Here is a 24,132-nt window from a genome sequence, read left to right as displayed (position 1 = left end):
TTTCTTTGTAAAATGTCAATTACTGTACACTGTCCCTCTATAACAAATAAAGTTAATAATAATAAAAAAATAATAACCTCTCAGCATATCCTTTTAGAACACAATTCTGTTCTAAGAGTCATACACGTCACAAATATGTCAGGTCAGTCTGATCCAGCATGTACAGGGATAGCAAGTCAAAGAGATGTGGACTTAGGAAAATAGGATACAGGAGGCGTGCTTTCATTTAAATATTCCTCTACTAGTTCCCACTCTTTCAAGAAATAAAACAGGAAAAACCTGTGCCGACACTGAGACTAAAAAGGCTGTGTGCTTGTTGTGCAGTAGGCCCAATTTACTTTTTTGTAACAACCTCTATTTATTAAATTCAAACAATGTTACATAGTCAAGTGAAAGATATATAGCTGTTCCGCCTAGCTTCTCAAGTTATTGACAGTCAACAACCCTACAATAATGTTAGAAAAACCTTCTGAAATGTACCTCCACAATTACATCTGCTAGCAAACTTTAAAGGAACACTTCACCGTTTTTTCATTATTAAACTACATCATTCCCTTAACTAAGGGAATGACATAGTAATAACGTAGTTATCCCTCTTACCTGCTTAGAAATGCACCACGTTTTATTTTGTCTCACCATACTTGGTCGTGTGACTACTCGTGTAACTGTATTTTAATAGGGAAAACATGGAGGTGTTTGGTCGCTTCTAACTTCATCTCTGTTTGGATCTTAATGAATGAACTGGGCTAGCTTAGTGCTATCAAAGTTGCGCCACACGCCAGAGCCAGTGAGTGCATGCATTGAAACATGAGGTACAGTATGTATCAACTCGTCTTAGTTAAGGGAATAATATAGTTTAATATGAAAAAACGGTGAAGTGTTCCTTTAACTTTTATCAGAGCAAAGGCTGCTGTATGTACAAATAACTAGATGTACCGCAAAGCAGTACAAAATATGACAACCGCTCAGTCTTGCACATTCTCTCTGCAAAAAAATAATTCACATTTGTCAATTTGTCTCTGTCTCCATCTCCTACTCCAGCCCATACTCTTGCAACTTTTGTATATGTAATCGAGTGTGTGCATAGTGTGTGTTTGTTTTTGTGTATATATCATGTATGCTTCTCTGTGTGTCGCTTGTTAGCGTGTATGTCGGGGTAATGTGGGGGGTGTGTGTGTGTGTGTGTGTGTTTATGCGTGTGTCTGCCTACTTGCATGTGTATGTTTTTATGTGTGTGCGGGTTTGTTTATGTGTGTTTATATATGTGTGTGTGTGTGTGTGTGTGTGTGTGTGTGTGTGTGTTCGCGCATGCAAGTGCATGTGTGTTTATGTGTGTGCATGCCTGTGTGTGTGTGTGTGTAGTAGGTGTGTGTGTGTGTGTGTGTGTGTGTGTGTGTGTGTGCGTGCATACTTGCGTTTGTATGAGTGGGTGCGTGCCTGTGTGTATTCTTGTGAGTGTGAACATGTCAGCAAGAGATACCTGCGATTACAACACTTTGTTTTTGCTTTTTTATTTCTAACTAGGTGGCGCTATACCTCAAATGAGTAGATATGGGGTGGGTTGACATGGCCCCTTGAGACCAACAAACAACAAACAAAAAAAAGTTAATCATAAGCCCTATTCTTGAGATCAGGGGGCCGAAAACAATGATGCTGTGTCATCCTTGTGGGGCAACATGCCCACCAACTTTCGTGCAGCCCGGTCTTTCAGTGTTCTGGGAATTGTTGACACAAAATCACTGAAGAGAATATAAATAAATAAATAATCCGAAAGAAAAAGAAAACTCTGACTAAACCTACATCACCGCTATGCTAGCGGCAGCCATAATAACTGCCGTTTGTGAGGAATTCCTTGTCATTCATGGAATGCAGGACTTTGGACATGAAACTACATTGTCTCATAACTGCAATTATTTATTTTTTTGCTCGTGTACTGTTGATGTTAACAAGACAAATCTATTAGTAAGCTTGCAAGTATTTAGCAAACCTTCATTACTGCTTTAAACATAGGGGGACATGGGTTACATGAGGTGATGACAGCACTCTGGGTGTTCTACAGTGTCTTCAATGAGCTGAAGTGCGACTGGTTGGCATTGCTGTTTCACTCTCTTCTCTCCTCTTTTCCTGCCCCTCCCAGTGTTGCCCAGTGCAGAAGCCAAGTTTGAAAGAAAAACACAGCGTGAGCTAGAGAGAAGACAGACGGGTTAGTCTGGTAAGGTTGCATGCCTCAGCAAGTCTTTCTGCAGAGGTGACATTGTCTTTAGAACCGTATAGAGCCCATCAAACATGTGGCTGCGCGCACTAATGGTCTCAGCCTGTGATAGTTAATGTAGCAATAGACAAGTTAATTAATTGTGTGGAAAAGCTAATTCCATCTGAGAGCAGTATTAGCTCCCCTTTACAGATATGCTCAGACATAAACATGTCCATTCTGAGCTGCCTTGCAGCTGAAACAGCAAAACAAAACAACAGGAACTACATCCACCTATTTGAATTGAAATTACACCCTTTTCAATGACTTGGACGTCTATACTTCAACCACCAGGAAGCCAGGAAATAAGTCATTCTATTTATACAGCGTGTTTAGACAGAGCAATCTGTGCTCTGTGCCAGAGAGCAGGAGCACTGGTGGGGCAGCTTCTGATCTCCTCCTGCCCCTTGCCCACGGTAATAAGTCCAGAGCTTTTGTCCACACGGACAAAGGGTGCCTTGGGAAAGGCTGGACGAGGGAAAAAAAGAGAAAAGTCGCCACTCTTCATGCTTCTCTCGTTCTCCTTCCCCCCTTTTCTGCACATGAAAAGAAAGTCAGCCCACTCGGGGAAATAAATCTAATGCAGGTTTTCAATGGAGGGAAACTAAACGGTACAATTACACAATAGATTCACACACTGTTGACATACAAAAGATTGTTGCAAACCATTTAAAACATAACATGATTTAAATGATTTGATAGTGCCATAGCATGTGTTTTAATACCACAACATGTTTCAATACAAACAAACTTAACCCTGTTTGAATTCAATTTGCTGTTAGCAAGCAATTTTGTGGAATATTCAACGTAACTTAAAATGTCAATGTACTACTATGAACACTTTTAAAAGGTACCAATAAGCACTGCTGAGATCAACTCCCATTTGTTTACCTGTACTTTTTCAGAAGTTTTCTGCACTTTGCAACACCAAACACCGCTCTCATTATTCGTTTGTTACTAATTAGCAATGACCTATCAACGCTGCCAATTTCCTGAGCTGCAGACTTATATCTTGGGTGTCAACTGGAAATGGATGCAATTTCCTTTGGCACATCCTTGACTATAATCTGATATTTGCTATTCCACACAGATCTAATGACAAGGCCAGCAAATGTCTGATAAATGTTTCTAATTATTGCAGACCCTATACTCATCACTGTAGGGCTGCTGAATACAATATGAGGAGGTAAACACAGCCCACACGTATACTCCTCACACAATGTGATCAGCATGTAAATTACCTGACACTCACACACACACACACACACACACTCACACTCAAACACACACACACGTGTGCGCGCATACACACACACACACACACGTGCGCACGCGCGCACACACACACACACACACACACACACACACACACACACACACACACAGACAAACCCACTTACACACAAATATTGGGCCATCAAACAATCAGTCATCATTCTTCATTTTCCAAATCCTCTGTTACAGAAATGGATGACAGCACCAATAATTTCACACAAAAACAAAATTACAGTAGGTGATAAAGGCTTTATCAGAGGTTTTTCTTTTCATACTACACCATCAAAAAGGCTATTTGATATGCGTGGGACAAAGACATTGCTTACAATAACAAACACATGTATTATTAAAAAAAATGTAAAGAAGAATCAAATAGAAATATACTGACCTCATACATGATGCTCAAAAATATTAAAATTCATAGTGCTTTGCAGTTCCTAGACACACAGTTTGAGCATCTCGGGTACAATAAAGGAACTGTTAGTAAGTGCTTAAAGTTGCATTCTCAAAATCTCACTTTAGCTTGTTTAACTTACATAAATTACATTTACTTGTTCATCCTAGGGGCAACCCCAGTTGTAACACATGCTCATTCCATAGCAGACTGTAGAATGGTCTTCAATGTTCTCTACATGTTTGATTCTCAACAAAACCTTTACTTTGTTAACCATTCATGATAAGCTAATCAGAAAAGAGCAGCCTAATTAATACTGGCAAGTACAGTACTATGACTTGGTCGCAGCGACATCATGTTGAACATGGAGTGGAAGTCATGCTATCCAAACATCAGCACACATGGATTCATTTAATGAACAGCTTGACAAAATGTACAGGTTTAGCCCACTCCGCACAACTCATAAGAGACACAGTCAGAGCCGCTGGTCTCCGTTTCCTGTGTAGTCCGGCAGACTATTGAGTGCAGTCTCCTCACTCTTGGACTGCAACGCATTCTCCCCCTTTCTGTAAGTCTTTTTGGTGGCTCTGGAGAACTTCCGCCTAAATGTGTCCCCAGCCAAGAAGTAAAGGATGGGGTCCACACAACTGTTGAGGCTAGCCAGACCTCGGGTAACCTGATAAGTGGCATACACTTTATTGTTAAAATCACACATTTCAGGACTCTGGAAGTAAAGCCTGGCCCTCATGTTCAGATTCTTCATCACATGAAAGGGCAGGTAGGAGACAGCAAACACTGCCAGGACAATGATTACCAGATATATAGACTTCCTCCTCAGTGGTGCATTGTCCATGTCATTGTATATGAGGGCCTTCACAATTAATCCATAGCACCCAAAGATGATAATAAAAGGAACGCAGAAGCCAAACACCGTCATGCACATGCTGTAGATGAAGTAGCCCGGCAGCTCATCCTCCGTGGTGGTGTCATAACATGTCGTTGAGTTCCTCTTTAAACCCGTGCGTGAATAATACAGAATAGGCGAAATCCCTACGGTGACTACGAACCAAATCAATGCGCTTGTGCGTATAGCGTTCTTTTTCTTCAGCCTCCCCAACGATTTGAGAGGGTGCACCACTCCTGTGTACCTGTGCACGCTGATGCAGGTGAGAAAGAGAATGCTCCCGTACAGATTAACGTGAAAAATGTAGCGCTGCAGTCGACACAGCACGTCGCCAAAAATCCAGTCAGTCTTGTTAAAGTAGTAGAAAATTAGGAAGGGGAGAGAAAGCACGTAACAGAAATCCGCCAGTGCCAGATTGAACATGTAGACCGAGATGCTGCTCCATGGTCTCATGTGAAACACGAACATCCATATTGCCAGACTATTTCCTATCAAGCCCGTGAGGAAAACTAAGATGTAAACAGTAGGCAAATAGTAAAATTGAAACCCAGTCTTCGTGAGGGAACATCCTCTTGAGTTGTTATTGATGTCAGACACGTTGAGAAGTGTTGTAAAGTTTATCTCCGTTGTCATGTTGTTTGGAGGTAATCACTGTTTCAATTACAGAAAAGATGTGAGACAAAATATGCGTTTTATAACATTCTAATTTTGGCTCAATTATATCCAAACGAATCATATCGTTCTATTGTTTTCCCTTCACAATTCATCGGAACATGTGCGGGATATTATTATAGCCTACAGCATACTTAGAGGAAAGAGGACATCTGACAATGGACTTTGATACATGAACCCATGATAACATGTCATAACTTTAGCCAACTCTGGGCAATAGATAGACTTAAGACGTGATACTTACCACTTACTCGCGCCTGTAGCTTAATCCACATTCCTCCAAATTACAGCCAAGATTTTACCATCCGGTTTGCCTTTCGTCTTATTTGGTATGGGACACAGGTGTAACTGCCACAGTGCTTTCGTCGCAGACACTGCTGTTCCAACCGTGGGGACTCTGGTTTGTGGGTGGAACAGCTGCAAGCGTCTTGCTACAAATTTGTCCAGAATGTGAGCATGCGGTACCAGAGCGGAGGGGAGGAGCGACACACTGTGTTCACATTGTGCTGCACGGTCCTCCTTCCCCTCATTGTGAGGCTAATTAGACTGCCGTTACAGTAACAGAATGTTGAAGTCCAGTAAACCCATGCTCCAAGCAAGGCTACCTCTACAAAAAATATGAAAGTTGTTGGGACTCCCGTAGTATAAATATTTATAACAAATCATGTCGTCTCTTAGTACTTGGTATAAACAGTATGTGTTGACACATGACAAATATTTAGAATGGCTGTATCTATCCAGGATGTGTTGAAGGTGATAAGGAAAGAAAACATACACAATAGCATTAGGCCTATACTTGATACAAGCACATTTGTAGGCTGCAGGTCTAGAACTATACTATAATCAAGCACCTTGATTATCAATGCAGACTGCATGGTGCTTGATTGTATACACCTGTGGAAAGGGACCTGATGAAACCCATGAATACTTCTTCTTCTTCTTCTGTAGTATTTGGCGGCTGGACATGCCGGAGGATACCCAGCAACGCTTCGTCTGACATCACCGTGAAAAGGGCTAATTAGGATGAGCTGGTTTCCAAAATGGTTGGATCAAATACTTGGCAGGACTTTTACTCTTTGGAACCAGGAATGTCCGCCTCTGTTTGTATGTTAGATCTCAGTAGACACATAATCATGGGATTCAAATGTGAATAGTGGTTTGGGTCATGAATTAACTTCTGCCCTGTCAGCATAAAATAAAATATTTTCTGAAATGCATTTATAAACATAAATACACTGCTTGCGAGTAAATACACTTATGCAATTTTATTTTGTACAGTCTATTGTACTGCATATCATATATTCACCCAAACATTAATGGTCATGGATCAGGTCCAAGAATGCTAGTGCATGCTTGCATACAACAGTCAAACAATGGGACAAGTTTGAAGTTATTGATGTTTAATAAATGCATAAAAACATTCCTGCTTAACATTCCTGTGTATGCCAGTGATGATTTGAACTAAAGAACATTTCCCGCATTTGATAACAGGAGGTGCTCTGGAGAATGAGATAATGGCTTCTGCAACCACCATTTGAGTGCATAATACATGCGAGGAAATGCTGACTTGAGCACAGGAAGAGCTCCTAATGGGTCTGTACATAGAGGCTGTCCTTGTCAGGGTAGGGAATCAATACCTCTACCTCCAGCAGTGGTTGCTTTATGTTTTCACACAAAAATATTCTTTTGGTTTTCTTTGAAATTGCACCAGATTCACAGGTCACCATTTTTAGAGGCCAGTGTTCCTTCTTTAGTGTCTTTCTATGCCTTATATATGTTCTGTTTTTTATCTGACACGTTGTAAGCTGTGTGGTAAGCTGAGTGTTGAGTCCATATTCTCTCAGGCCATGGTAGACCATGCCAAGGTTGCTTGTGTTGGCCATTTGTAACATCACTAACATGTTAACTTAATTTTGGTTTCATTAAATGTATACTGTACTGTACATGTATGTAGGCTTCATGAGTTATAAGTCATGTCATGAATTTAGCCAATCCTTTTAGGCATGAGTGCTGCATCGTGTGTAGTCATAGTCACATGCTATATAATAGGATACGTTCTGTTACTGTGAGATCTTAAATCCATGTTATATCCTGGGTTTGAAGAAGTAGCACTACACATCAACACTACTGCTGTTTAAAGCATCGGAGCATCGCAACCCACACAAGCACTCCCATACACCCGATGAAAAGCCATTGAGTCTTGACATTGTAACCTTAATCAAATCACCTTGACAACAGTAACAAACACACACTCTCTCTTTGTGGGTGATTTTAGATAGAAATAGTGCAGTATTGCACAGGGAGGAGAGACGACTTGATGCCGCATTACCTGTCTAAAAGACACAAAAAATGACCAGCCCAGTGTTTGTGTTATATAGAAGCCGGTGTGCCAGTTCAACTGGTGCGGATGTTGACTGGCTTTTAGAGTAAGTGGTAAACCTTCTAAAAGAAGAGCTGCATGGCTTCATTTTCTAAACAAAACAATGCCATATAGGGCTCTTGTTTATCACTGACGGTAATCTGAATTCAGTTACCCAGGTTTGTCATTAAACCATTAGCGGCACCATTTTTCTGACCTCATTCTGCGCGTGCACCCAACATAGGCTCTGGATGTTTACAAACATTGAAGGGGTCTTTTGACATTGACAGATATGGAGACTTGACATAGGCGTCAGTATAGCTCGGATTTTGGCATCATTAATATTGTCATTACGACTTGTGACTATTGAAAATAAAATGTGATATAATGAAGCCTATTTGATGTGTTAATCGCCATGTGGCACAGCAATCAAATTAATGCGCAAAAAAGAGAGAAGACTTGTGATGTTTTTACCTTGTTGGTGGTAAAATTGGGGGGCCACAACGTCCCCACCTTACCATTTCCATCTATAGGAAAGGCGTTCCGCAATAAAGGCGCATATATCTCGGAAAATCCCTCCACCAACTGTGTACTGAAAAATCATATTCTATAGCTCAAGTTTGCTGCAGCCAACAGCTAGGGATGGACAGTCTGAAGTATTTAAAGTAAGTATTTCATACAAAATAGTATTTTGTCCTTTGTATTCTATTTTGTTGACGAGTTAGTGTACTAATGAAGATATGGAAGATATGAAGGTTTGCAAAGTGACATGCTCTTTTTAAGGAGTATTTTTAGTACTTTAAAATATACAAAATACAGTAGCCTATTTTATTTTGGTGCATGGTGTGGAAATGTGTTTTGTGTACACTATCATATGTTGAAACAGACATTAAAACTATGATAATGTAATATTGAACAATGAACTATAAAATATGAAATATGAAATAAATACAACCAGGCCTATGGGAGCGTAATATTCCTGTTTCTGATAGTTTTTGGAAGTTGGGGAGTTCCGTCTTTGTGTTACACCAAGCTCCCAGGTTTTATATGTACTACCATGTGGGAAAAATGTAGCCTGACTCTCGCCAGACCCTTGTAGTTCCGCCATGCTCCACCAGAGGCGTTTGGCTGAGCTCCAGCGAACTACAAGGATCTGGCGAGAGTCAGGTTAGGAAAAATGTCTCCTCTCTAACAGCACTATGTGGTCAGTTTCACAATCAGGTTATTTGTTTCATCTATAGCCATTGAGGGATAAAATAAGCATGCTCGCTATCTGAATGACTCGCTTGAACAATCTGCTACTTCAACCTGCTCTGATGATGCATGCGTCACTTATTGGCTTAAATAGGAATGCTCATTTTGACATTTACAGAAACATTTTCATATAAAAACAACTACAATCTGCTTTCAGGGTTTCTAAATATATTTAGTTTGGTGTGCACAGATGTTCTGAAAACAGGAACACTTGTTCTACAGTGCAAACACCAGCGGCGTGCCACACATTAATGTACACTTGACTTGTTTGTGGGTAGGCTACGTCTGGCCACCCTGCCACACTGTTATGAATGAATAGGCTACATATTAAGTGATTATGTGATCATATTGCGTAGGCTAATAGGTGATGCCAGAGCCTTGTAGGGTGGTGATACATGGGGCAACTTTTTGAGCAATGTTGCTGGGCAACCACATAACCAGTTCCATTTATTCTGCTTGGATGATCTTGATGATTTGACTACTGATGATTCACCAAGAAATTGTTGCCCAATATCAATGGAAACATGCCAAACCACAATAATGGAAAAGCAATGGCAGGCACTATCTTCAGTTGTAGATAAGCGGTATTTATTGTTCCAATTAATCCTTCTTTCAATATTATTCAAAAGTCTATCATCTCACAAAGTCACCCACACACCCCACACACTGTATATTCTGTATATTATGCTAGGCCTATCAGTTGATCAAATGGATTTTCATATCCAACACTATCTACCTTATACTGTAGATTACCTACCTAATTTTTAAAGGAACTTTATTAACCATTCTTCTACAATGCTCTAACTGGTGGTTACCATTTAGAGGAAAGGCCTTGGAACACTGGAACGGGAGCAGAAAATGTATGTTTTTGCTCAGAACTGACTGAAGTGAAATCCCTCTGCATGTGTGTGTGTGTGTGTGTGTGTGTGTGTGTGTGTCTGTGCACGCATATGCTGAGATGGAGTTGGGAAACAGGAAATAGCAGAGTAATTACCCAAGTAGACGTATAAAAAAAAACACAGATAAGCATCTTTGTACATCTAGGAACATTAGCTCATTTGCCATTTACCCTAGAGTTAAAGAAGAGGATACCCCTCTCTTCCCTGGCATGCAATAGCCCAGTCTGACACCATTAGCCTAGCTTAGCGTAATTCAGTGAAAATGTAAATAGACATGGCACTACTCGGACATGGTCTCCTTGTGTAACTGTCAAAACTCTTCCACCATCTGAACCAAGGCTCAGATTTTTTACTGATTTATTTTCATCACAACGCTCTCAGCTCTATCCTGCCTTCTTCTACTCTGACTCTGTCCTTACTCCGGACTGAACAATACTAAAGATGGGCGGTGGGAGCGTACTAGATAAGGAGCTGGGTTAGCATGCAGTAGTCAGAAAAGTTGTGACTTCAATTCAGAGCATCAACCGTTGTGCCCTTGAGCAACCACGAACCACGAATTTCTCTGGGAACAATTTAACAACGCCCTTGATAATGCACATAATAATATAATTGACATATGTAATTTATCCATGTGTAATTCAATCCAGACAGCAGGGCTCCAATTATAGTCCAGGAATGAAAGCAAAGACACCAAATTAATTATATTTAACTTGAAGTCAAAATGATGTTTGTGCTCTGGAATGGAATACTGATTAGAAACCTCTATTACTGGGTAATTATGTTACTTGTTTCCCCCACTTCTCCTTTTTCAACACTGCTGTCAATATCTGTAAGAAAGGACTTAATTAGTTGTATGCCTTTGTAGCCCAGTGACATGTTTGCCGGAGCATTTTTTGTCTTTTGCTGTTATGGAAACATGCATTTCAAGAAAAGGAACAGCAATAAAATTAAATACTTACTTCCTTTACAATTAGTCTGCTGATACAAGAAATGCAACAATGTCTCACATGTAACTTTTCAAATGCATGGCCAAGGTATACAAAAAAAACAGAATAAGTGACATTTCATGGGGGTAAGGAACATTTCAGCGATTGTTCGTTGCTTTTGTTTCATGGAATCATAGTTTACCTGTCTTGCACACCTATGAAACCATGGCCAAACGAATCTTATGAGAGCATTAGCCTATAAGTGGCTGGTTATCAACAATCTGATTAATTAATTTGATGTAAAGTGAAGCAAACTCTTGGGTCCCTATACATTAAAAACTGCAAGGTGCATGAGCACAGAAACATCAACAGCTTGGAATACAGGCGGAGAGATTACTCTCTCAAGATTTTATTGTTTATTGAAAAAAAGAGAAACAAAGGCACTCGTGCATAAGAAAGCTTTTCATATAAATGATGCGATTAAACAATTTACAAACTGATGGGCATACGCACTGTGGCCATATTGGCCTTCCTCAAGCCACAAAGTGGTGGAGAGAATTTACACAACTGGGCTGAACCTGTTGTCACCCCAAAGGACTCCAAGCCCTGAACCCTAAAAAGTTATGGCTTAACTGACATCACCTGTAAGTGTGAGACATGGCAAGGGCTCAAAATCCTATAGGAAATGGGCAACACACTGACACTGACACTGTCTCATTTAAATGATAAGCAATGAACAGAGACTCTGTGACATCTCCTACTTCAATGGCTGTAGCCCCATTTACGTCATCCTCATCCAACTGTACTGTAGCTGCTGAACCAGCACCGTCACCTTAGCACTATGCTTCAGCTCATACGGGCATTAAGGGCTCAAAATGTCAGCTAGAGAGCCTTCATGCACTTGACAATTTGACAATGGGACAGCCCTAAGCTCAAGGACTCAAAGGCACATCAAAGCCTCTGAGCCTGTGGGTGTGGACATGCATCAAGATTGGGCCAACGTATGAATAACACAGGTAACGGACTAGTGGAATGCCATAAATCATGTAACAAACAAAGACAAAAAGTAAGAAGACACTCAAAATAAAGAATCTATACAAAACAGAATCAACAAAAGATTTTCAAGAATTTTCAAACAAACATTTAGATTAATTTCCATACCTGTGCTTACTGACAGTCCTGGGGTGCCTCTCAACATCTCTCCTCGATCCTCGAGGGGCATTCCCACTGATCTATAACTAACACTGGATATAGACTATCCCATTGTTTCCGCCCTGATCATTCTTTATCTAGATTAGTGAGGACGAGTCTCGAGGAAGGAAGGGAGGGTGAGGTATAAAACAGCACAGGAGAGGCACCCCTGGTCTTTCTCTAGTGGATTTTGTTTTGTCATTGCTCCCTGAATGCACTAGGTGGTGTCATATGGACAATGTCTGGCCAAGACCATATGACTCAAATCCATACCAAACTTTTCATTCTGCTTGATCATCTCACACTCACAGAACCGGTTTTGCAGCTTGGCATGGACTGTATTGTAGCCATTATGGAAATGAAAATGATTTTAACTACATCCATTACATTTAGTTATTTGCATAGACTAGTTAACATTCAAATGGTACCTACAAAAAAAGGATGTAGCCCTTTCAATAATCATAATTTAAAAATCATTAGACAAAATGTACACCAATCACCCATTGTACACATTTTAGTAAAGTTTGCATGGTATTTGTATGATAGGGATTTGCTTTAGCAAGTGAGAAGAGGGCTCTCTAATCTCTGCCACAGCCGTAGAGTTTGCTGTGGACTTCTCCGATGCACCACAAGCAGATCTTTGTGCACGCATGCATTCTCCCGATCCTTCTCCATGATGTCAAAAGTCCTGAACCCTTGGTGTTTCTCTGGAACTATACCAAGAGCTTGGAAACACATTCCTGTGTAGACATCATCGATGGGAAAAAACGGGATGAACCAGGTTATACTGTAGAGAGACTCCAGCAGAGCCCCCGAGAACACAAAGCCACCACCACCTGCGTAGGGAGGATAGGGTCCATCATAGAAGGTGTGTGGGACATAGTACTTTATCTTAGGGTCACGCAGGGGGGAGGCTTGCGATATTATTTGACCAAGATACAGTTTTGACACCTTGGCTGGCTGCAGTGACTTAAGGTATTTCAGAATAGCATTTGTATTAACAAAAACGTCATCATCACCCTTGAAAATAAAGGAGACCTGAGGACAGTGTAGGATAGACCATTTGAGAAATACATGTTCTTTTAGAGTGAGGTTGAAAAATGTATCCTTAAAGTCCCAGACAAGCAAATCACCAAACTCCTGGGCTTCGAGGGATAAGAGCTTTCCGAGATCAGGTTCCTCAGAGGAAGAGGTGCCTAAGACAAAAACTGTTCGTACCAGCAGACCATTTTCATACGCCTTTTCTTGCCCCCAAGTCTGCCTAATAGTTTGTCGTTGTGCAAAATTCTGTGCACTAGACTTAAGGGCAAAGAGAAGAGTCACTGTGTCAGGTTTGCCATTAGAAGTGCACTTGTTGGGCTGGTTGATGAGAATATCAGGACTACGGAAATGCATGCTGCGCAAAAAATCCTGGTGGATCGATGGGTATTTATTGAAATCTGCTATGTTTGTTTGCAGAGACTCTGTACTCTCTAGCGTACCGTTGCCACTGATTTCAGATTTTGGAAGATTTCCTTTTTTATCCAACTTTTTGAGAACAGAGTAAAACTTTCTGTTCCAGAACGCACCACTCTGTGGAATAGCTGTTCTAAATACAGTGGAAAGGTGGACTGTGGATATCCTGACATCACGAAGTTGGCTTCTGTTTACTTTTCCATCGACTGTATCAGGTGTGACACTTGGTCTTGGGTGACCAGTGACAGACCTCACAGGAATATCTGGTATGACACAGCGAGTAACAGGCCCCTCAGGGTTCAAGTTTGTGTAGACAAATATAAGACATGAACAAATCACTACTGTAGCAGCAAATGCCCCGGTACGACCTTTCATCTTGTAGACTTTCACAGATGTCAGGCAGATAAAGTGTCCACAGCAGTGCAAAAAAAGTGAAGGGGGCTCTCCAAACGACAGGTTTACACACAATGAATCTTGATATGCAGTGTATGGAGAAGTGGCTGGTCATTTGTCATTGATATTCTTCTTGATTCTGTAGGCCATCAGATCAATCTGTTAAGAGAAAATAAAAGAATTACTGAAAATACCGTCTTAATATTACCTTAAACATTAGTAATGAATTCCAGGACACACTGTCACATCATTTGGAAGTAAAAGGACACAATAGCTCTCAAAGTTTGTTGCTGTTAGCTTCACCAATGTAATATTGCTTTTGTTTTTTTCTCTCAACAGTTCTCAAAAACAAAAACCAGTGCATGGTGTCACTGGTTTCATGTAAAAGCGAAGGCAAACTCAGCGGTGAGGCAGGAGCAAGCGGTTTCATACAGTACGTGCTTTGTTAGGATGGCATCTCCAAAGAGCACCCGTGTCACACCCACTGATCACGTGATCACTGAGGGGGTCAATTGGACTACTTCTGCCAAGATTAAGTGTGGAATAAGTGTGGAGTTATACTTGCTGTTAGACCAAGCGTAAGCGTATGCGCCCGTGTGCGACCTGCTGTGTCCTGTGTACAGACTCGCTGCAGCATTACGCACCCTACTGGAGGTCTTCACTAGGGGGAGACTATAGTAGCCTAATATCAGATGTGGATGTGGCCATGTGCCATTGTTTACTCTCATGATTGCCCCCAGCTTTGATGCAGTCGATAATGCATCTTGCAGTCACTTTTTTTGCCATGATCGCCCCCTACTTTCTTGTCAGTATTGCATCTCGCGGACGCGTCATGTTCGCTTGCGACGACGTGCACAACCGACGCACCAAACGACCGCAAAATACGCGAAGCGGCCATGATGCGAACACGAAGGCGGTGTCTGCAGCAAGTGTCCTCCACTCTTAGGTCCAAAGTTTACAAGGAGCAAACACTGTTTTCAAAACAGAAGAACTTATTCATTCCATTCCTATTAGTTAGGATTGTCTACGCAGACCCGGGAGTCCCATGTGTATTATGTTGAGAAAGGTTTGCTTTGTGAAATGCACAACTGTTGGAATTTGTGAAATAGCCAGTACTTTGTGCTGACTCAACAATCAATAAGTGATAGATCACCCATGGCACAATGACCTCCTCTTCTACTACTACCCCCTACCTACCCCTCCCTCACATCTCTGAGATACAGGGAAACACTATCTATTACAGTTTTTTGCGATTGTTTACACACTAAAATAAACATTTTCACACAATTTGCGAAATTGTACTCCAAGGAACAAAACACCTCCACATACTGTATCTGCACAACATTACACACAATGTCTGCTTCATCCTTTTTGCAAAACATTACACACAGTGATTTGTAAAACTCTACACACATTTTCATACCTTAGACACAGATAAAGATTGTGAGGTGACTTCCTTGTCATTACAAAGGCCCGGATTGCCAATGACTACACTATTGAACAAATTGGATAATCACATCCACCAGGCATGGAAGCACTCCATGTGCTAATTTGAAAACGCAGCACTCAGGTGTGCTATACAATCTTGTTGCTTTTACAGTAGTTCTTCAGAGTCAAATGTACTTTATGCAGTGTGCATTTGTCTACAGATTTTATTTGATTGATTTCATTGTTGGTTGATTACTATTATGGTAAGAAATACTGTAAGTACTTGAAATATTCAGTCTGCAGCATCAGTGTTGGACAGTGCAAGTGCAAGTTTATAGACCTATTTGTGTACATTTTCCCTAATATTGAACTAATCATGAAGAATGTTGTGGGTTTTTTTGACATCTAAATTATCCCTTACATAACAATGTCTTGGCAAAAATCTAGCACATGCTATTTCCTTAGTTACTTTTTTCACAAAGTGTTTTGCATTTATAACAGCAGTGTGAAACTGGCTGCAATAGTGTCTGATCATTGAGGACTGTGTTGGTTAATGACAACTACAGTTTTTCCAATTGCTAGAACACAATTTTGAAAACTAGAGTGGTTTTCTCAAAATTCACACACAATTCACAAAACCACACACCCAAACTGCAAAATACTTCAATATACCCAGCAAAATGAAGCACTGCAACCAACATATAGTGTACAGTAGCATCATCAAAAATAAATCAAACATTTGCACCACATGGCACACACTTCATTCAGTCACCAGATTTGTGTCTAACCAACTACACACTGTTGGGCATAATGAAAAGCACTCTCATCTTTATTATGCTTTGCCATAAAATAGTTAAAATTGTAGAAAGCTATTTATGTGCACATACATATTTGCAGATACAGACGCATGCTGTTGAAACTTTTTTTTCACCAAACAAGTCAGTGCAACATATGTACAGCAAGTATATTGTACACTCCCTCTCCCTCTCATTCTCACCCTAATAATAATGTGTTGGTAAGTATTGTACATGATTATGTGCTATGGATGCATCTGCTATGGATGCATCTCTGCCTCCCCCTGCTGACAGATTCCTCATTATCTTCTGAGCTGTAAGAAAATGTCTTACAGTAAACACCTGATGTTTTTCTATTCAGATTTCAGACTATATAATAAAGGTTAATAGATTAGTTTTTTTCCAACTGCTAAAGCACAATTTTGAAAACTACTGTAGAGTGGTTTTCTCAAAATTCACACACATAAAACCACACACACAAACTGTATAATACTTCAATATACCCAGCAAAATGAAGCACTGCAACCAAAACTATATCATTATCAAAATCAAACTTTTGCACCACATGGCACACATTTTATTTATTCACCAGATTTTTGTCTAACCAACTACACACTGTTGGGCATAATGAAAAGCACTCTCATCTTTAGTATGCTTTACCATAATACTAAAATAGTTAGAATTGTAGAAAGTTCTTTGCGTGCACAGACATACAGATACAGATGCATGCTGTTGAAACTTTTTTTTTTCACCAAACAAGTCAGTGCAACATATGCACAGCAAGTACAGTATTTACATTGGACTCTCCCTCTCCCTCTCACCCTCTCTCTTCCTCTCTCTGCAATGTCTTCCATTTTTGTTCTGGTTTTACTGTTTTGTTTTTATCTTTGTGAAGCCCTTTGGGTTGCACTGCTGGATAAAATGCTATAAGTAAAGTTGCTTTGCCTTGCCTTACCTGTGGTCTTTTCATAGTGCTTACTTCCTGATTGAAGTGGTATAAATTACTGTAAGCATTGAGGTGTTTGGCTAGGTGGCACATGTATTGGTCAAGCTCGTGTGTGTCATTTTGAATGACATTGTTTTGAAACTGCAAACATGTTACTTTACGTCAGATTTTTGTGTCTGTGATGGCCACAGCCACACATGGTAACACAAACCCTCACTTTACAAATGCACATCATTAGTTTCTTTTAGTACCTCATGAGTTTTCTGCACATTTTATTGTTTGCAGTCACATGTGCTATTCTATTCAGATAACTCACTCTACACTTTGTTTCATTTATTTACTTAATTAGTTTTCGTACTTTAGCTTTACATTGTTTTATATGGGTGTACATATTATAACACTGTAAGGTTATATATAATTTGTTTGTCATTATTCATATGGTTCTTTTGTCTTGAGTTACAGTACCTGGGCTGAGCATTGGGGGCGTTCCCTTCCTGGTTGGGCAAAGGCGTGGCTGAGGGCTGAGAGGACCAAAGTCTCGGTGCCGACAAATTATACCACATCTGCCGTGTGCCTGAGGGGGGATTTGGCCTCAGTTTCTTTGCTCTGTGTTATGATTAAGTCTATGTATTTAGTGTATCCCCTTTTTGTGTCCTTTGGTTTGGCCAAGCCGATATATACTGTATTTTCCCCTTTGTTTCATTATGTTAGGTCTGTGGGGATTTTAATGCACATAGCACACTTTGGGGAAACAGGGATGATTTTAATGTGGTTGTGTGGTTGAAACTTTCATGGAGGAAAAGGGTCTAGTATGTCTAAATGACGGCTCAAGCAGGGTTGATGTGATAAGGGGTATGAGTCTGCTATAGACTTAACTATAGTAACTAATGCAATAGCAGATACATGTAGTTGGGAAGTGTATAGGGAAAATAGTGTAGGAAGTGATCACTTCCCAATAATTATCAGTATAGGATTGGAGTTGGAAAGAGTTAATGAAGTGAGAGAGGGAAGGTGGGTCCTAGAAAAAGCTGATTCGGATAAATTTGAAGAATTAAGTGATTCTGAACTCTTTAGCATTGATAGTAGAAGCCATAAAAAAGAGAGATAAGGCCTTCAGAACTTTAAAAAGGACACATAACTTTCAGAATCTGTTAGAGTATAAGAGGTCACAAGCTAAGGTTAGACAAGTAATTAAAAAGACAAAGAAGGAGTATTGGAGAAAGTTTTGTAGTTCTCTTGGACGGACAACATCTATAGAAAGAGTGTGGGGAATGATCAAGAAGATGAGAGGAAACGGAAGGGAATATGAATACCCAGTAATGGTAGATGGAAGGAATGTCATTACAAATTGTAAGGATAAGGCAGAAGCAATAGTAAAAACATTGGTTAAAGTGCATAGCTCAGAAAGTCTGAGTCATGAGGAGAGGAGAGCAAGGCAAGATACAATGGCTAAGTATAGCATGGAGGAACAAGAGATTGAAGGGGAAGGAGGAGTGTTAAATAGATTATTTACACTTCAGGAACTGAACAGTGCTTTAAAAAAGGTAGGCAGATCTACACCAGGAGGGGACAAAATATGCTACTCAATGTTAGGAAAACTGAGTGATGAGGGTAAATGAGTATTGCTTCAGCTATATAATAAGGTGTGGGAAGAAGGAGTACTCCCCCTTTCCTGGAAGGAGTCCATCATTATTCCCATAAGGAAACCTGGGAAAGACCCAAAAAGCCCTGGTAACTGTAGGCCAGCGCTAACCTCCCAAATGGGAAAAACCCTTGAAAGAATGGTTAATGACAGGCTGGTATATTCTCTAGAGACCAGAGGATTAATACACAACTATCAGTCAGGTTTCAGGAGAGGCAGAAGCACTATGGACCCAGCAGTAGCCCTGGAGGATGTTATAAGGAAGGCTCAGGTCAATAAAAAGTCTGTTATAGCAGTATATTTTGACATAGAGAAAGCATATGACATGATGTGGAAGGAGGGATTGCTTGTCAAACTGTCTCAGCTTGGTATAAGAGGAAGAATCATGCAATGGGTTAAAAGCTTCCTATCAGAAAGGGAAATTAAAGTCGGAATAAATGGTGTCTTTAGCAATGAGTATGAGGTTGAAAATGGTACCCCTCAAGGTAGTATAATAAGTCCACTACTTTTTTATTATGATAAATTATGTATTTAAGAACATAGATAGCTCCATAGGTGTTGCATTATTTGCAGATGATGGAGCCATGTGGAAGAGAGGAAGGAATATAAATCGTATTGTAAACAAGATGCAGGAAGCAGTAAACACGGTACAAAAGTGGGCTCTTGAATGGGGCTTTAGGATATCTGTGGAGAAGACAAAGATTATGTTCTTCACAAGAAGAACTATAAGTCAGGACCTAATAATTACAGTGTGTGGGCAAGAGTTGGAAAGGGCAGACCATTTCAAATACCTTGGTATTTGGTTTGACAAACGAGTAACATGGGCAGTGCATATCCAAAAAATGATAGAGAAGTGTAAAAAAGTACTGAATGTAATGCGGTGTCTACGAGGTGTAGAGTGGGGTGCTTGTAGGCCTGCATTAAAGTCCATCTATATTGGTTTAGTAAGATCAGTACTTGACTATGGATGTATTGTGTATAGGTCTGCTGCTAATACACTACTAAAGAAGCTACAATGTGCAACATCAAGCTTTAAAGGGACACTTCACCGATTAGCGTTGAGCTTTGTATCTTTAGAAAACCAGTCATGTTTTTGAATGGTCGTGCATCATTCCCTCAGTTTGCCTTGATATGGGAGAAATACGGATTTCAATGTTGGACTTCCTGCTTTCAATGATGTAAAAATCATAATTTTACATCATTGAAAGTAGGAAGTCCTATTCATGGGTTTCATTGAAATCCATATTTCTCCCATCTCAAGGCAAACTGAGGGGATGATGCACGACCATTCAAAAACATGAGAAGAGTTATTTTCCAAAACGCTATATCCACCATTTTAATACATTTTCACAAATCATTTTTTTTTTATTATTTTGTTTTTCAAGTAATTTCAGTGAAACTGTATTGGATTATGTTTAGTTGATTTATCTTTACTAAATCAAAACAAAACATCTGCATTTTTATTGAAATTAAGTGAAATACACAATTAAATAACATGCCTTTTTAATATTTTCAAAAATGGATTTATAGCGTTTTGGAAAAGAGCTCTTAGACCGTAAAATGGAGAGACGAGAATGTGCTGCCTGGATTCTAAAGATACAAAGCTTAATGCTAATCGGTGAAGTGTCCCTTTAAGGATATGTAGTGGAGTCATGACAACCACTCCTGTGGCAGCCTTACTAGTGGAATTGGGGGAGATGCCTTTGCATCTCAGATGAGATCAATTAGCTCTGGTATACTGGGCTAACCTCAAGGGTAACCAGGACGGCCACATAGGCTTGAATACCTTGATAAACTGTCAAGAGAGAGTATACAAAAATCAAAAGCTTTGGCTGGATCATTAAAGGAAAAGCAAGAGAAGTGGAGGTAGACCAGTTAGCGTTGTGTCCTACGGTTCCTTACCCAGCAGTGCCTCTGTGGACCCTTGAGTTACCTTCAGTTGACTTTGGCCTCTTAGAGGCAAAAGAGGAAGGCGAAGAAGTTGATCAATCTTATGTGGAAGGGTATACAGGATTCTTACGGAGATCGATCTATTATATTTGTCATCAGTCACGTGACTTTTATGGAAACGACACAAGCCTCGAACCGGGGCTTCATTTGGCACGCCCCTTTTTGCTCGACACGAACTGGTCCTGTGACAGACACAGGAGTTTTTTTTCTTTTTTTTTTTTTCTTCAAAATTCCCCCAACACAAGAAAAATGAATCGTGCTGGAAGGAAAAGAACAAAAGAACAAGAAGCAAGTACAAGCCAAGCGGCCCAGGAAAAGTCAGCAGATGGCGATGTGGAAAGACCTGGAGAACCGGGACAGGAAGACACCTAAGATGGAGGAAGTGAGCCAACCCTTGCAGACCAGGCAGCCATTCTCCGTGCACACATGGGGCAGCAGGAGGCACGACATGAGAAGCAGAGGGAAACCGCTTCAAGACCAGTTTCAGATGCTGCAGTTAGAGGTACAAGCTCGAACATCTCCATTGCCAGATCCTCTACCACCAGACTCCGATCCAGATCTTGCGACTCCTCCCAGCAGACCACACTCACAAGCTTAGGTGGGGTCCGGGGCCATCACTGATGCAAGTATGACTGCAGCAGGTCAGGTTCACCAACGTCATGGGCCTAAATTGGAAAAATTGTCTGAAAATGATGATATTGAACATTTTCTTATCACATTTGAACGTATTGCTGTAGCTTGCCGATGGGCAAAAGTAGATTGGGTTTTTCACTTTGTTAACAGGTAAAGCTAGAAGTGCATATGGACATTGATGACTCTCTTGAATATGACAAAGTTAAAACTGCTATTCTCGCCAAATATGACATTAATCCTGAGGCCTACTGGCAAAGATTCCGCTCCCTAGAGGTGAATCCTGATGAAAGCCCCAAGGAGCTGTACGTGAGGCTTAAGGAGCTCTATGGAAAGTGGATACAGCCAAAAGGTAAAACGATTCATGATGTTGGTAAAATGATCATATTGGAGCAATATTTGAGAATGGTGTCCTCTGAGCTTCAGGTCTGGATCAAAGAGCACGATGGAGCAATGGAGGCTGCTAAGCTGGTGGATGTCCTTGTGGCAGCGCGAAAAAAGGGGCAGCCGTGGAGCCACAACTCATGGAAGACAACAAGAGACAACCGTAAAATCACTGAAACCAGAGGCCAGTGGGGGTAAGCCGGTCATGGGGGAGAGTCGATTCCTGCCCAAACCACAAAAGCCAGCCGGTAAGACGCCCATCTGTTATCTATGTGGAGTAGAAGGCCATACCAAGCCTATGTGTCCTAAAAACACAGCAAAGTCCAACAATAGTCCAACAGTGTAGTGCCACGACCTGTAGATTCAGTTCACGTTAAAGATCAAGATGCCAAGATGATTGATGTGGAAGTAAACAGGGCTGCTCTGAGAGCACATTGATACTGGGAGTGGTCAGACGCTTGTACACAGGAAATTTGTGTCGCCTTATATTGTCAGTACAAAAAACGCTGTGCCCATTTGCTGTGTGCATGGAGACGAGAAGCGCTACTCCACAGCTGAGATGTATGTTAAAGTGGAAGATCAAACCTATCTGTTGAATGTTGTGGTTGCCGATAAGTTGCCCTACCCTGTCGTATTAGGCTGAGACCTCCCAGTGTTGCTTGATCTGTTGGAACCAAATAAGAACTTGAAATGTAGTGCTGCTGTCACTAGAGGACAAGCTAAGAAGCCTAACGAGCACCAGGAGATTCCCAGCACCCTGCCATTTTATAAAGAGTTGGAGACAAAACCCGGGAAGTCTCGTAAGATGAGTAGGCAGAGAAGACGGAAAACATTCTTCATACAGTTGTGAAAGTTCCAACTAATGCTGAACCTGAGTCGCCTCTAGGGTTTCAGATGCCAGTCGATATCATTGACATGCAGAAAGCTGATAATTCTTAAGCCCCTCTTTTTCAGAATGCCAGTGAGGAGGAACAAGGAGCTGATTCGGATGGGAACAAGGCGCACATACTCCAGAAGGGTATTCTCTATCGCCAGCAGGGGTCAGTGTTGCAGCTTGTGGTCCCCCAAGCAGCTAGACATCATATTGCAGTTGGGGCATGCAGTTCCCTGGGCTGGCCACCTAGGTAGGCACAAGATCACAGCTCACATACAATGCCATTTTCACAGGCCCAGGCTGCGCAGAGATGTCGAACAGTTCTGCAAAAGTTGTCCAGAATGTCAAATAACATCTGCTAGCCTACCATCCAGAGCTCCACTTCAACCACTCCCCATTATCAGTACCCCATTTGAACGCCTTGGAATGGATATGGTCGGTCCTGTAGAGAAAAGTAAAGCCGGGAACCGTTACATGTTGGTCATAACAGACTATGCGACCAAGTACCCAGAGATTTTTCCATTGAAGTCTATAAAAGCAAGATCAGTTGCCTTTTGTCTGATACAGTTCTTCTCTAGAATGGGGTTTCCAGAAGGGTATCCTATATCGCCAGCAGGGGTCAGTGTTGCAGCTTGACTGCTCACTGACCAGGGAACTAACTTCATGTCAACTCTCTTAAAGGGATATTGCGCCATTTTTGGAAATAAGCTAATTTTCCACCTGATGCTAGCAGGCGAGATGCTACTGGTCTAATCCGTTTCAATGATCTATGCTAGGCTGAAGCTAAAAGTTGTATCGCCAGACACACAGAATGGCTGGATGAACGGGAAAAAGGTAAATATCAATTGTTTTGCTCGAGCGGAGGTGGAAAATGAGCTTATTTCCAAGAATATCCCTATAAAGCAGGTCTATCAATTGCTGGGAATCAGGAGCCTGAGAACCACGCCATACCATCCACAAACCGATGGGCTGACGGAGCGCTTTAACAAGACCCTGAAGCAGATGCTGAGGATGTTCATCAGCAGCAGTGGTACAGACTGGGACCTCTGGCTGCCAAATCTCTTATTTGCATACCCCCAGGCCTCAACCGATTTCTCTCCGTTTGAACATTAAGTCCGAGGAGGTAGATGAGCAGTACTTAACCCCTGCTGGTGATCCGGTGAACTTCAATCTTAGCCACCTCCCAGAGGGTCGACAGCTCCAGGTGAGGGAGATCTGCAGTCCCGAGGTGTTCCGGGAGAGTCCAGGGAGGACCAATCTGGTTGTCCAGGATATCGTTCTTAAAGAAGGCGCTTCTCCAAAACGTCTCAGTTACAGGATCCCAGAACGCCTGCTGACTGCACTGAAGGGGGAGGTGGATTTCATGCTCTCCCAGGGCATCATAGAGCCTTCCAGAAGTGAATGGTGCAACCCAGTAGTCCGAAAAAAGATGGCAGCATAAGATTTTGCATCGACTTCAGGTATCTCAACTCCGTTTCCCAATTCGATTCTTATCCAACACCAAGAATTAA

The 24,132-nt window shown here is 41.1% G+C and overlaps 2 protein-coding genes across 6 annotated transcripts in view; both read right to left on the bottom strand.

The window, feature by feature from the left end:
- Window positions 1–3,755: 3,755 nt before the first annotated feature.
- Window positions 3,756–5,906, bottom strand: p2ry1 (purinergic receptor P2Y1). The gene is made up of 2 exons (XM_062553010.1): window positions 5,741–5,906; window positions 3,756–5,475 (listed from the first exon to the last, which is right to left on the bottom strand). Exon 2 carries the CDS (start codon window positions 5,455–5,457, stop codon window positions 4,396–4,398), a length of 1,062 nt encoding a protein of 353 aa, XP_062408994.1. The 5' UTR covers window positions 5,458–5,475; window positions 5,741–5,906; the 3' UTR covers window positions 3,756–4,395.
- Window positions 5,907–11,313: 5,407 nt separating this feature from the next.
- Window positions 11,314–24,132, bottom strand: part of b3gnt2l (UDP-GlcNAc:betaGal beta-1,3-N-acetylglucosaminyltransferase 2, like) — a 32,231-nt gene continuing 19,412 nt past the window's right edge. For all 5 annotated transcript variants that reach the window (XM_062552818.1, XM_062552814.1, XM_062552817.1 and 2 more), the window contains one exon: window positions 11,314–14,132. In XM_062552818.1, coding sequence (XP_062408802.1) covers window positions 12,681–13,955 — 1,275 coding nt within the window. In that variant the 5' untranslated portion in view covers window positions 13,956–14,132 and the 3' untranslated portion in view covers window positions 11,314–12,680. The remainder of the gene's footprint in view (window positions 14,133–24,132) is intronic.

This window comes from Sardina pilchardus, chromosome 13, assembly GCF_963854185.1.
Source record: "Sardina pilchardus chromosome 13, fSarPil1.1, whole genome shotgun sequence".
Taxonomy (NCBI): domain Eukaryota; kingdom Metazoa; phylum Chordata; class Actinopteri; order Clupeiformes; family Clupeidae; genus Sardina; species Sardina pilchardus.
Note: the sequence above shows the minus strand (reverse complement) of the source record. Positions and strands in the feature narration are given on the sequence as shown.